Here is an 11,531-nt window from a genome sequence, read left to right as displayed (position 1 = left end):
CCGAATACCGTGTGACGCGGGGGTTACAGTGGAGATTCCCTGGCCGATTCGGGATCCGGGAACGAAACAGCATGGGTAACCGACCAGGACGGGCAAATCGGCCGTGGTAACGAATGGCTGGAAGGCATGGGGATCCAGCTTGGGGGTGGCGATCCATACCGAGAGCGTACGAGGGAGTCAGGACGGGCATCTGATAGGACAGTCGGGTTGGAAACAGTGAGGAGCATCCCTTGTCTCGGCACCGGGATGCGGGACTCTCATCTCTTACGGGCCACGGGACACAGCAAAATGTGAGTGAAAAAAACGGAATAAACCGGCCCCCCAGTAGTTGAAGCGAGAGAGGTGGGTCGACAAAAGTGCAACATGACCGGCGTTGCACAATCCCGCCAGTGCCCTTTCCCCGCCTCTCCGCAATCTTTTTCTCATGCCATCCTGCTTTCTCTCACCGAGCAATTGGGGTTCACCTGTCTCAGCATGGGGTGATATCATTGTCCCCGGATTTGGCTTCATTGGCAATTTACGAGCATGGGGGAAATTAAACCCTATATTTTACGCGGGATCTCGAGCCCGGGGTTTGTATGGAGAAGTTCTCGTACTAGCTGAATCGGCCCTTTTAGACGTCATGTAGAGAGAGAAAATAAAAAACCTTGACAAATCGTTTCTCATTTGTGTGTTTCCCGTCAACAATGCGACTCCACCCTGGCCACGAGACCTTTGGAGAACCCGGCACACCGTCAATCGGCGCCATCCCACGCTCGGTCTGCCGATGTATTGCCGGCCCCCCTTTGCTAAATGACGTTTGACTCTGCGTTGGCGTTGCGCAAGTGAACACCAGTCGCTGCTGCTTGGTCAAGCTCCAATCCAGTGGTTTCGTCCTCATGCCACCCCTCCCTTTCATCTTTGACCAGTCTTACAAAGCATACGTCAAGGATCAGCGCTATTACACTGATAGCCACGGCGAAGTAGAGTGCTGCCCGGTATCCCATAATCTCGCCAGACCGCCGAGCAATTTGCTCCTCAATCGTGGAAGCAAATCCCAATCCGAGACTGCACCCGTAGAGATTCAGGGTGCCGATGACCGACCCAGCGATGCCCTGCTGGTTTCGACGCACTGAATTACTAGCAATGATCTGTCCAGCCGTGTACACAAAGTCCGGACAGAACGAAAAGAGGACAATGGACGGGAAGATTTGTGCCCAGTAAGTCTGCTGGAGGGGCACCGTTGCCATGAGCACGCTCGAGACTAGGATCGTGACTGTCCCGATGGCTAGAATCCATTGTGCGGCCAGTCGTGGAATCATCCAGGCAGCCAAGCAGGCAGCCCCCGTGGCGCAAATCACGAAGGGGGTCCAGCCAACGGCGAATTGCAACGGTGACCAGTGCCAGACCTTCTGCAGCCACAGAACCTGGTACCAGATCACGGTGCCCACGGCCATGTAGTTCAGCAAGACTACCAAGAGCAGTGTGAGGAATGATGGAGCTTTGAAAATATCCAGGGGCATGATTGGCTCTGCTGCATAGTTCCTTTCCCATAGCAGAAAGCCAGCAAACAAGACAACTGAGCTGACAAGAAGAACGATTTCATAGGACGTTGACCATCCCACACTCGGTGCTTGACTATCAACGCGTTATTTCTATTCCCAATTGACTTTCACGGAATACTTACTTCCAGACAAAGTTGAAGAGAATGAGCGAGCTGGTCCCCAGAGCCGAACCAATGCAGTCGATCTTCCCATGTCGGTCGACCGGTGGTTCGCGCGGGCTCAGAGCCCACAGAGGAACGAAAACCGTGACCCCAAGGCAGGCACTACTCATGCATTAGTTCGAACCATTTCATCTTCACGGCCCGACCTACATGAAGATAAAGAACCACTTCCACTCCGTCCGCTGCAAGAACGCACCTAGGAACAAGGCGCCAAAATACCCACCCATAGGCGCGGACGCTCCGAACATACCGAGACTAAGATTTCGCACCCGACCGGGGGGATTGGTGCTTGAGATCATTGCCACAGCATTCGGCATGATGAAAGCTCCCCCAAGCCCTCCCAATGCGCGCATGGTAACAAAGGCAAAGAAGTTATTGCAGAAAGCGCTGGCGAGAGTGCAGACGGTGAGCCAGCCACCGCCGATCAGGAGAAGCTCTCGGTGGCCGTAGACATCACCTAGTCGACCACTGACCAACACGAAGGTACCTTGTGTCAAACTGAATATGTCAGCCTCGACTTGATTGGAGGTGTTGTTAGCGATGCGGTGCGTGGGGGTCTTACGCATAGCTAGCAGCAATCCACGAAGCATAGGTTTCTTTGGCGTCCAATGCTTCAATCAATGCACTGCCGCCCGCGATACCGGCAAAATTGACGGTCATCTATCATAGTCAGTCTATCAATGGTGTTGCTCTTGTCATTGCAGCTCAAAGGTCATCTTACCTGGACAAGATTGGCCAAAACGAGTAGCACAGTAATGGCAACACGACGGGACTCGGTCGTTCGACTAGGCAGTGTCTGCTCAAAGACCATCTGGCCCTGCCTTGGGCTCAGATCATCGTCTGCGGTGAGATTCTCCACGGGAGATTCCACTTGAGCCGGCGTAGTACTTGAACCGGCTAAAGTGCGGGGGGTAACGGTAGACGTGGGTTTGATGTCATGGCGAAGCACGTTAATCAACGACATGGTGAGTGGATTTAACGACCTCAAATCTTCATCAAGGGTTGGAAGTTGTAGCTGTTAAATAGATTCGAGAGGATGACGATCAGGGCCCAAGCTGCCAATCTGGAAGCAGACGTGGGGAAGGGCTTGGTCTTGACTCATTGTCAACTGCAGCTCCGATTTATCAGCTTTGCGGTGGTCAATCCGTGAGCGGAATTGGAGGAATTACCGCGTCTTGATTGGTTCTGGTAAGGGTTCTGAGATGTGTAGACATGATGCAGAAGTCGGCGGCATGTCGGAAATTACCCAAATTAGGTCAAGTCCCGCCCAGACCAACTGCCAAATCGGGTATACCCGTCGTGTCTAGGTGTCGTTGCAGGACAGCTTGTTAATTGTCGAGCTTAACGATCCTAGTTTATAAAAAAATGGCTGTAATGCAGGAAGTGTCTTATTTCATTACTCTACATATGCAATCAAAATCATCTATCGATCTTCACGGACCAAATTGCGATACTGGTTGTTTGGATCTTGCTCCTCCTCTTCTGCAGACGGAATGGTCTTCTTCACACGACAAGGGGTGCCAACGGCGATAGAGAACGGCGGAATATCCTTAGTGACCACGGATCCCGCCCCAATGGTTGAGCCTTGACCGATCGTGACACCAGGCAAAATAACGACATTACTTCCGATCCAGCAGTCATCTTCAATGAAGATCGGGTGGCCGAATTCGACGAACTTCCGACGCGACAAAACACTGGTATCGTGACCAGCCGTGATAATGCTAACTCCGGTTCCAATTTGCACACGGTCGCCAATAGTGACAAGGCTAGTATCGAGGATTGTGACGCTAAATGATCCCGTTAGCGTGGAACTGGCCTCGCTTCACCCTCACACACTTACTTCCAATTAAAGAAGCAATCCTTCCCGATCACAGTATTGCAGCCGTAGTCAGGCAGAAAGGGCGGCTCAATAAAAGTGCCATCGCCAACTTTGCCGACCAATTTCCGCAGAAGTTCAAGTCGCTTATCGCCGATCTTATCAAACGTCACTGTCTTCGTGTCCAGGTTGTTGTAGTCCGCAGAAAGGCCACGACACAAATGCCGCGCCTCTAGCAGCTGCGGGATATTGGGATTGTACCTATAGAATTAATTAGTTGAGCTGCACGCATGTTGTATGCATGCTGACGCAGAAAACATACATCATTCCGGAGATCATGCGCTCGTAGTCTTCACACATGGGGACCCCTCTCAGCCCGCGGGCAAGCTCGATAATTTCGGGGCGTTTAGCAGTAGCGGCCATGATTAATGAAGCTGGAGAGATTGAGAAAAGAAAGAATCAAAGACAGGATGAGCAATAAAATAGGTGCAGGTCAGTGAACATATAACGAGCAGGCCTAGAAGTGGGTCCGAGTGGCGTCGCGGGGGAGTTTGACCGCCGACGGTGGGAGCGCTTTCCTATTTGGGTAAAACAGCCAACTCAACAGTGTCCACAGAGCCAAAAATAGTACATGATGGATACATACTGGAATTGACATGAAACAAAGCATCTTCAGAGGAGTTCAAACACATCACAGGTGCTCGATACCCTGTATTTTCATCAGTTTTGCATCACCTTCAGATTGTTCCAACTTCACCCCCCAAGAGACGGATCTCCGAAGGCAAGAAAGGCAAGAAGAGAATCGGTGGACGGCATGTGTTGGGTACCTATGGCTTGAGATCAGTACGTTTCCGGTCTGCCCAGTTGCCCAGGTGAGCCTTGACAGCATCGAGAATTATCTGTTGTAACACAGAGACACAAAGTCAACTCGCAGCCAGATACTCCGTACTCACCATCCAGGTAGGTAGGTAATCCCGGTAGCAAGGTCGGTAGCACATATGCTCTTCCTCACATCGCTAGACTTGTTTTTCCAGTCAAATATATAGCGCCATAGCCCTATACCAGGAAAATCATTATGGAAACTCGAAATAATGCAAATATGTGAAATTAACGTTATATAGTATTTCCTAATGTGACATGCCATCAAGGATAATCCGCGGATTTGTTTTGTACATTCACTTCATCCACGTCCTTGAGCGTTTCCCGCCGCACAGCATCTACATCAAATGCAGCCCTGCTGTTGAAGATACTTTCCATCTCTTCCAGACTCTTTCCTTTTGTCTCCTTGACGAAGAAGAAGACAATTATAGCCATAATGATGTCAAGTGCAGCATAGAATATAAAGACATAGCTACCCCATGCGTTCATCATATAGCGAGTCACCAGCGAGAAGAGGAAATTGAACAGCCACTGCGTTGATACTGCGACCGAGGTTCCAACCGCGCGAATGCGTGTAGGGAAGATCTAGATAAATGTTAGCAGCCGAATCGATCATGATATACGGAGTATACGGAATTACTAACCTCGGCGGTGTAAGGCCATGGCAATGGTCCCCAACTAAATTGGTAGATCGAGTTGGTCAAGAAGATCATAGCTACCATTCCGATTCCGGCTGGAGTTGTCTTGGAATTTGGTGCAGGTGTAGTCTCCTTGACAACAGTGACAATGATGAAGCAGCATGCCATCAATAGAGCAGAGATCCAGAGAGTCGGCTTGCGTCCCCACATTTCAGAAAAGAACAGGATATAAATGCCGACGGTAATGAACTTTTCAGCTCCAAATAGGCCAGTGATGAGAAGTGATTGGTCGGTGTTGTCTCCCACGATCAACTTGAAGAATTGGGGACCGAAGTAAGCAAGCGCCGTCATACCCGTGCACTGTTGACCCAAGAACATGAAAAAGGCAAGGGCCAATCGGTAACGGTTGGCCGGCTCGAGAAGCTCACGCTTCTGGAAGCCTTCGGTAGCTCGCAACTCTTCTTCCAGTCCGACTCGGATCTCGTTGAACTCTGCCTTAACCTCAGGGCCTATCGAGAATTGATTAGCTGTGTCACTGGATAAAGCTTGACTTGCTTTCTTACCATCACTCGCGCGAATCCATTTCAGGCTCTCGAATGCTTCGTCAAAGCGACCCTTTTTAGCCAGCCAGCGAGTACTCTCGGGCATGGCAAAAAGACCTAAGCCTAGAACTCCAGCAGGAACCATCTGCAGACCGACTGGGATCTGCCATTGCTTTGAAGAGACAGGCAGTCCGATCTTGACGCCATAATCAATCCAGTAGCTCAGCATGACACCCAGGGCGAACAGCCACTGCATGCCGGAGCCAAGCTTTCCGCGAATTTCCTTGGGTGCCATCTCGGCATTGTATGCCGGAACGACTGCGGTACCTGCGCCAAGGCCTAGACCAGCCACAAATCGCCCAATGTAAAAGCAAACAAGGGAGTGTGACGGTACGACCTGCAGAATGACACCGACGCAAAATACAGTCATAGCTGCCTGAACTGTCTTCTTGCGTCCAAATTTCTCAGATACCCAGAAAATACACAGGGCAGAGAGAAAGGCGCCGACATTTTGCAGACTGACCATCACCGCACTGACGGTCGTCTGGTCCGTGTAGCCGAAATCATCGACATAGGACTTGAACTCAAGGATTCCACCTGAAACCCGTAATTTTAGCATAGGCAAATGGCAACACGCTGTTTTTTCAACATACCGACAATTCCAGTGTCGTATCCGAACAGAAAACCCGCTGTACAGATAAAAAATCCGAAGAAGTATGCCCGGAAGGCGCCAAGCCGTGTTCCTTGCAACCCCATACTGTACAACTGAATACCACAAAGGGCCCGTGGACTGTGAGAGAAAATAAAAAGCCCGTAGCATCTGAGACCAGCTCAACAGGCTTTAAGCCAAATTTCTTGCGCGACATGCGATTCGAACTTCGCACGCAACCGGTGACGGCGGATACGCCATAGCACGCCATCACGGGGTGTGATTTGCCCATCATCGCGGAGATCCAGAGGTCAAAGCTGCTGCCAAGAGCTTCTCCTAGCATAAGAAATGCCATGTGGAATCATATTTGTGCTTGTGTCTTTTCAAAGATGCCCTGTTTGATCATCCGCGTGTTGCCGTCTTAAAGCTTCCCCGCGTTTTACGTCTGCCAAGGGATGAGACTCTCAGATTCGGTCTGTCGGGTCGACCGCTCCGACCGTCGAATATAAAAAGATTAGCTTCCCCCGGAGTGGAGTGCGCGATCATTGCCGAAGTGGATTCCGTTTTAGCCTCTGGTGGAGGGAGCCTCGATGCTTGACAGCCTCAGGGGGTTGGATGCTGATTGGCTGCTTGAGCCCACCGGAGAAGTGACTTCAATCGTCATCTTACGACTTTCCACTTCGTAAGCGTACTAATATTAATGCAAGTACAATTGGTCGTAAGCCAGTCGCTTAACTTTGATTCGCATCACGTACCATCTGCGCTAAACCAGGGTGGTGCGCGATTTCTACGATTTCACTTGTCCAAATCCATTTACACCTCTCCGCAGAAGACTACAGTATCCTGCATATACGGAGTAGAGACAAGTGGCAAAAAAATGCAGTGCCTTGAAACAAACATCTTCCAGCCATGGTTCTCAACACGTGTCGGGACCAACCCAAAAACCTTTAATCAACATCATTGTTGAGGGCCTGTACCTAATCTTACAGAAGACAAATCCTGGGAGATAAGGCAAAGTATTGTGCTCACAGATGCACATCCTATTTTTCTTTGCACTCATAGCTAATCTAGTTGAAATTTGACTCTTCAAGCGTGGTGTAACCATGGCCCTTACCTGGAGTGTCCGGGAGCCAAGCTTTGTACCTTAATCTACAATGAGACTACCGAGAATATGTGATATTGTTCATATGATCGGTTCGCTTCAGCCACACGCACTCAATACCGTGAAGGTCTCTTTGGGTCCTCTCTTTGCTAGGAGTTACAGCCTGCGATAGCTTCGAAAATGCCTCCACTGGCAGACTATTTGCTTAATCTCAGGAGAAGCTGTGTTTACAATATCAGATAGTAACATTAGACTAGGATACCAAAACGAGAAATCATTTCTGGGTGTCCATATCAATGAGACATAATCTTTCTCTGTCAAAATCATCCAAATAAATTAGTAGAACGGATGATCATGTGATTTTGCATAACACAGGATCAAACACTGCTTTCATATACATAGTTCGAGGGCACCAAAAGTAAATTATGCATCGTGTAGACATCGTTTAGTAGGGCTTTTACAGACAATTTGCTAGAACAGTCAGCTAAAGGTCAAGATTCTTTTAGGGGCGATTCCTATAAGATCAGCCAGTCTTTCGATGTACAAATTTGGCCTGAGATTCTGTTACTTCGTTTGCTTCGATATCTACTTATCAAGCATGCATCTGACCTTTCATTTTCTTCTCACTTTACTTTGACTCCTCTCTCTCACTCTCTCGATCTCCTACCACGCCTTCTCACTTCTCTGGTGACATCTCTGGTGCCACTACCTTAACTCTGAAAGCACATCTATCCCAGAAGTAAGTGAAACATTAATGACTTTCAAAATCGGAGGCTTGACCAAATTAACGACTGTGATTAACTTAGCAATGCGTGTCATAATTTCCCCCAAAACGTCCCCCAACTCCTTCATCCAGCAATCTGGGGTGACTGTCGACCCAGACCTGCCGATCAGCTTTGCCTTCGGGCTAGTCTGCCAGGATAGAGGTTGGAAGATTGGCTCCAAGCGCTGGAGGAAAGCATGGAATGCATGCATGAATGCTGAATACAACCGTTTGATCGGCTCGCGCTTGAATAGCCTGGAAACTTGGCGAGAACTTTGTGCCAAGGTTGGCATCACCGAGGTTTTTCCCTCGATCACCAAGTGCAAGAAGGTAATCACACCCCACACAAAGTCCTCGCAATTTCTCACTGCCATAGGCCCTGGCAAAGGTCAACGTCAACATTGTCGACTTGCTTGACTGCTGGGACACCCCAAACCTCCCTAAGCAGTTCAAGAGCCGCCATGCACTCTCCAAATACACGCGGGACAACCACAAATTCTTTGGCCGAGCGATTGCAAAGCAGGACAAGGCCCTGAAAGCCTTGCTTCGACAGCTTGTCTAAAAGCGTTTGTCACGGGAGAAAATCTATTGTGTGTGGCCCTCGATGTGATCATGTTTCCTCGTGGATCGTTTTGTGTCCAGCCAAATAAAATGGCACATCTACCATCAGCCTGCAGTAAGATACGTGGTCCTCTGGTGGAATAATCGGTATTCTCCCAACATGGAAACCAATTCACTGATATGAGCAGATGATCGAACCTTGGACTCATGTTGACTTTGGCTCCTAGCCAGACAAGCTACAATTTGGTGAAGATATCGAATAGAAAGATTTGAATGGAAATAATTTCTTAATCTTCATTCCCGCGAGAATTTTGGCGTCGAGTATATGTGGCGTCCGTAGCCGAGTAGAGCTTGCTTCATGAAATTTCCGATAGCTCAACGCCCTCGCGATCGACTGATATTTGTACGCTTTTCATTATCCGGTTTCCCACTAGGGGTGCTCCCTGGCTCGATCTGCTCCCAGTCTCATCTGATCTGTCAGATCGAGGCGTGAGCTTTGGCTTTGTGCGCGAGGTAGATATATCGTCGGTATAGGCCAATCCATTTTCATCTACATATGCGGCAACAAATGGCTTCATGAGAGGCGCAGTCAAGACAACGACACTGAGAGAAACGTGAAGTTCGGCAAGCACGGTCGCGTAGGAGCCCTCTAGCGTTGGGTCTGAGGACATCATTTGCTTTCCGATGTAGTAAAGGTGAACGGCGGCAACAGGGATCAGCCTGTAGATTAATTCAATATTGTCAGCAAATGTATCAAAATTGTTGAGATGCACGTACAGTACTCGACAGCTAAGCACCAAGATCACTGTGATCTTTTTGCTCGGCCTAGTTTGGAGTCTCAAGATTGATCGGATCGGATAGAGGACCATGATTATCTCGAAGAAGATGTCAATTGCTGTGATAGCTTTCCAATGGGAAAACTAGATTTTCCTCGGTCAGCACATGGATGGCTTTGGACACAATCAGGGCCTTGGATGAACTTGCCAGAGCCTCGCAGTTCCCATTGATATCATGCCAGGGTTGTGTTTGACATCTAACTGCCACGAGAAGAATTGGTATTGGAGTACATAGAATGATCGTTGCAATGAGAGCATAGCTCATCCACAGAGAGCTTCGCAGGGTGATGGTTCGATAGAAAAGGGCCGTTGAGGCTTTTGACGAAGATAAGATAGCAGCATATAGTAGATCTGCACTATATCCAGCCTTTATTTTAGTTAGCATAGTTCCGCTAATGTTGAGCAGGTCAGGCGAAATATCGAAACTACCTTCTCCAGTCTCTCTTGGTCTCCGCTTTTAATGAGTGATTTTGTCTTGCCCCAGCCAAAATGAACCTGGACAAAGACAGCAGAAATCTGCGCTAAAACAAGTATCTAAGTAAATCTACCATCAGTGAACAACATTTTCTAAAGCGGTCCGGGGTGGGCCGGTCAAGACGCAAAGGCATACCACAGTTGCCGCAAAAGTCAAATCATCTAACTGGTGGACTCTCCTACTATATGCGGAATACACTCGAATCCCTAGAGATCCTAAAACCATAGACAACGCAAAAGACGTGATGATAGTAATCACCCCGTTATGATTTGTCTCGTTATTTGCTGTCAGCGGGGGCGTCAAGCCTGATGGTACGGGCAGCGAGGCCATGGCCGAAAAAAAAGTAACATGTCCTGACAGTGTTCTTCCTGGGAGTTGACCTGGCATATATTTCGCCCGGACGAATTTGCTTAGCTTTCCCAGAAATAGAATTTAGGAATTCAGGGCATCCTGAACATGAATCACTGATTCTTATCCAGTTCCAGCCCAGATGACAACTGAACTTGACCTTGGCGCATTTGATGATCTGCAAGACAGGGATCCTGGATCAAACGCGGTTGGCTGTTTTTTTCTCGTGTTGTTCACATCAAACGTGAGCTTGTGTCGGCCCAAGGTTTGTTTGCGCAGGGACACAGTTTCCTATATGAGTCTCCTCAACCATCAAAGTATTCCTAAGAAATGGAAGTCTCTCTGATGTATGGGCTAATAATTAGACTCCAGCCTGTATCGGGTCTTTCTAACAAGTAACATATAGGAGACCCCAAGCCATGCGTATTGCGAGGTGTCACTTGTGCCAGACTCCAAGTACCTTTGATGTCTGCGGGGCTGTGCTTTTTAAGTATAGGGTACCGTTACGCGGTGAAGGCTTGGAGAAAATAGCCCCCAAATATGCAGTTAAGCTTTTGTCTTCCAAGTCCGGATGACTTTTAGGTTGATTGCCACAGATGGATGAGTGGGCGCTGGGCACTCGGGGGGTTTCGATGCACCTGTCTCACTTGAATCGTATCAAGAAGTATAATGAAGCCCAATGACACCCAGTATGTTTTCAAAGAATCGGTTTGCGACGCACATTTCCGTATGTCAGGTTACAGGATTCGTGGCGATCAGATGTCAAAATTGTGATAAGAACTGACAGGGTGCACAAAGGATGTAAGAGTGGCTAAACAAACACAGATCTGGCACTCATAGGGATCTCTGCATAATTCTTAACATTAGCAGGTGGTACTTGAAAATTCTCTGGCTTACATTTTGTTCTTGTTTTGCGTCACGAAGACTGCCTGTGGTGGTTGATAACCTGATCAGAAGAGGGGTCATCGGCATAAGTTCCAATTGTGCCTCTTTGTACAACCTCACCTAAGAGCGACGACATTACTAGAATTAATTCACACGAGAACCTGTAGCATGTCAAAAATTTGCGCTAAACGAGAAAGGTTACAGATTATATCTTACGTGGGTTGACTGTTTCCCGAGGTCGCTAGTGAATGTAATTCTGAAGAAGCCTAGAGGCATCACTGTCCAAGGTCTAAGCCTATGGTCAAAATACTCTTCCCTTTGAGTGGCTTAGA

At 48.5% G+C, this 11,531-nt stretch overlaps 5 protein-coding genes across 5 annotated transcripts; 1 reads left to right on the top strand and 4 right to left on the bottom strand.

The window, feature by feature from the left end:
- Window positions 1-788: 788 nt before the first annotated feature.
- On the bottom strand, window positions 789-2,669 carry N7506_011052 (uncharacterized protein; the record flags this gene model as incomplete). The annotated part of the gene is made up of 5 exons (XM_056960345.1): window positions 789-1,617; window positions 1,667-1,807; window positions 1,856-2,203; window positions 2,268-2,365; window positions 2,427-2,669. The coding sequence occupies 5 exons, from the start codon at window positions 2,667-2,669 to the stop codon at window positions 789-791; spliced, it is 1,659 nt and encodes a 552-aa protein (XP_056806500.1).
- Window positions 2,670-3,128: 459 nt separating this feature from the next.
- On the bottom strand, window positions 3,129-3,944 carry N7506_011051 (sugar O-acetyltransferase; the record flags this gene model as incomplete). Its single annotated transcript, XM_056960344.1, has 3 exons — window positions 3,129-3,492; window positions 3,546-3,782; window positions 3,844-3,944. 3 exons carry the CDS (start codon window positions 3,942-3,944, stop codon window positions 3,129-3,131), a joined length of 702 nt encoding a protein of 233 aa, XP_056806499.1.
- Window positions 3,945-4,664: 720 nt separating this feature from the next.
- On the bottom strand, window positions 4,665-6,336 carry N7506_011050 (sugar porter family MFS transporter; the record flags this gene model as incomplete). Its single annotated transcript, XM_056960343.1, has 4 exons — window positions 4,665-4,985; window positions 5,045-5,547; window positions 5,602-6,177; window positions 6,234-6,336. 4 exons carry the CDS (start codon window positions 6,334-6,336, stop codon window positions 4,665-4,667), a joined length of 1,503 nt encoding a protein of 500 aa, XP_056806498.1.
- Window positions 6,337-8,139: 1,803 nt separating this feature from the next.
- N7506_011049 (uncharacterized protein) lies at window positions 8,140-8,656 on the top strand (the record flags this gene model as incomplete). The annotated part of the gene is made up of 2 exons (XM_056960342.1): window positions 8,140-8,424; window positions 8,471-8,656. The coding sequence occupies 2 exons, from the start codon at window positions 8,140-8,142 to the stop codon at window positions 8,654-8,656; spliced, it is 471 nt and encodes a 156-aa protein (XP_056806497.1).
- A 355-nt stretch (window positions 8,657-9,011) lies between these two features.
- On the bottom strand, window positions 9,012-10,296 carry N7506_011048 (uncharacterized protein; the record flags this gene model as incomplete). Its single annotated transcript, XM_056960341.1, has 5 exons — window positions 9,012-9,375; window positions 9,433-9,559; window positions 9,636-9,858; window positions 9,921-10,025; window positions 10,102-10,296. The coding sequence occupies 5 exons, from the start codon at window positions 10,294-10,296 to the stop codon at window positions 9,012-9,014; spliced, it is 1,014 nt and encodes a 337-aa protein (XP_056806496.1).
- Between the last annotated feature and the right edge of the window lie 1,235 nt (window positions 10,297-11,531).

The sequence above is a fragment of the Penicillium brevicompactum genome (assembly GCF_028827555.1).
Source record: "Penicillium brevicompactum strain IBT 35665 chromosome Unknown utg000007l_segment0_segment0, whole genome shotgun sequence".
NCBI lineage: Eukaryota > Fungi > Ascomycota > Eurotiomycetes > Eurotiales > Aspergillaceae > Penicillium > Penicillium brevicompactum.
The sequence above is the reverse complement of the archived record's forward strand: the minus strand, read 5'-3'. Positions and strand labels throughout refer to the sequence as shown.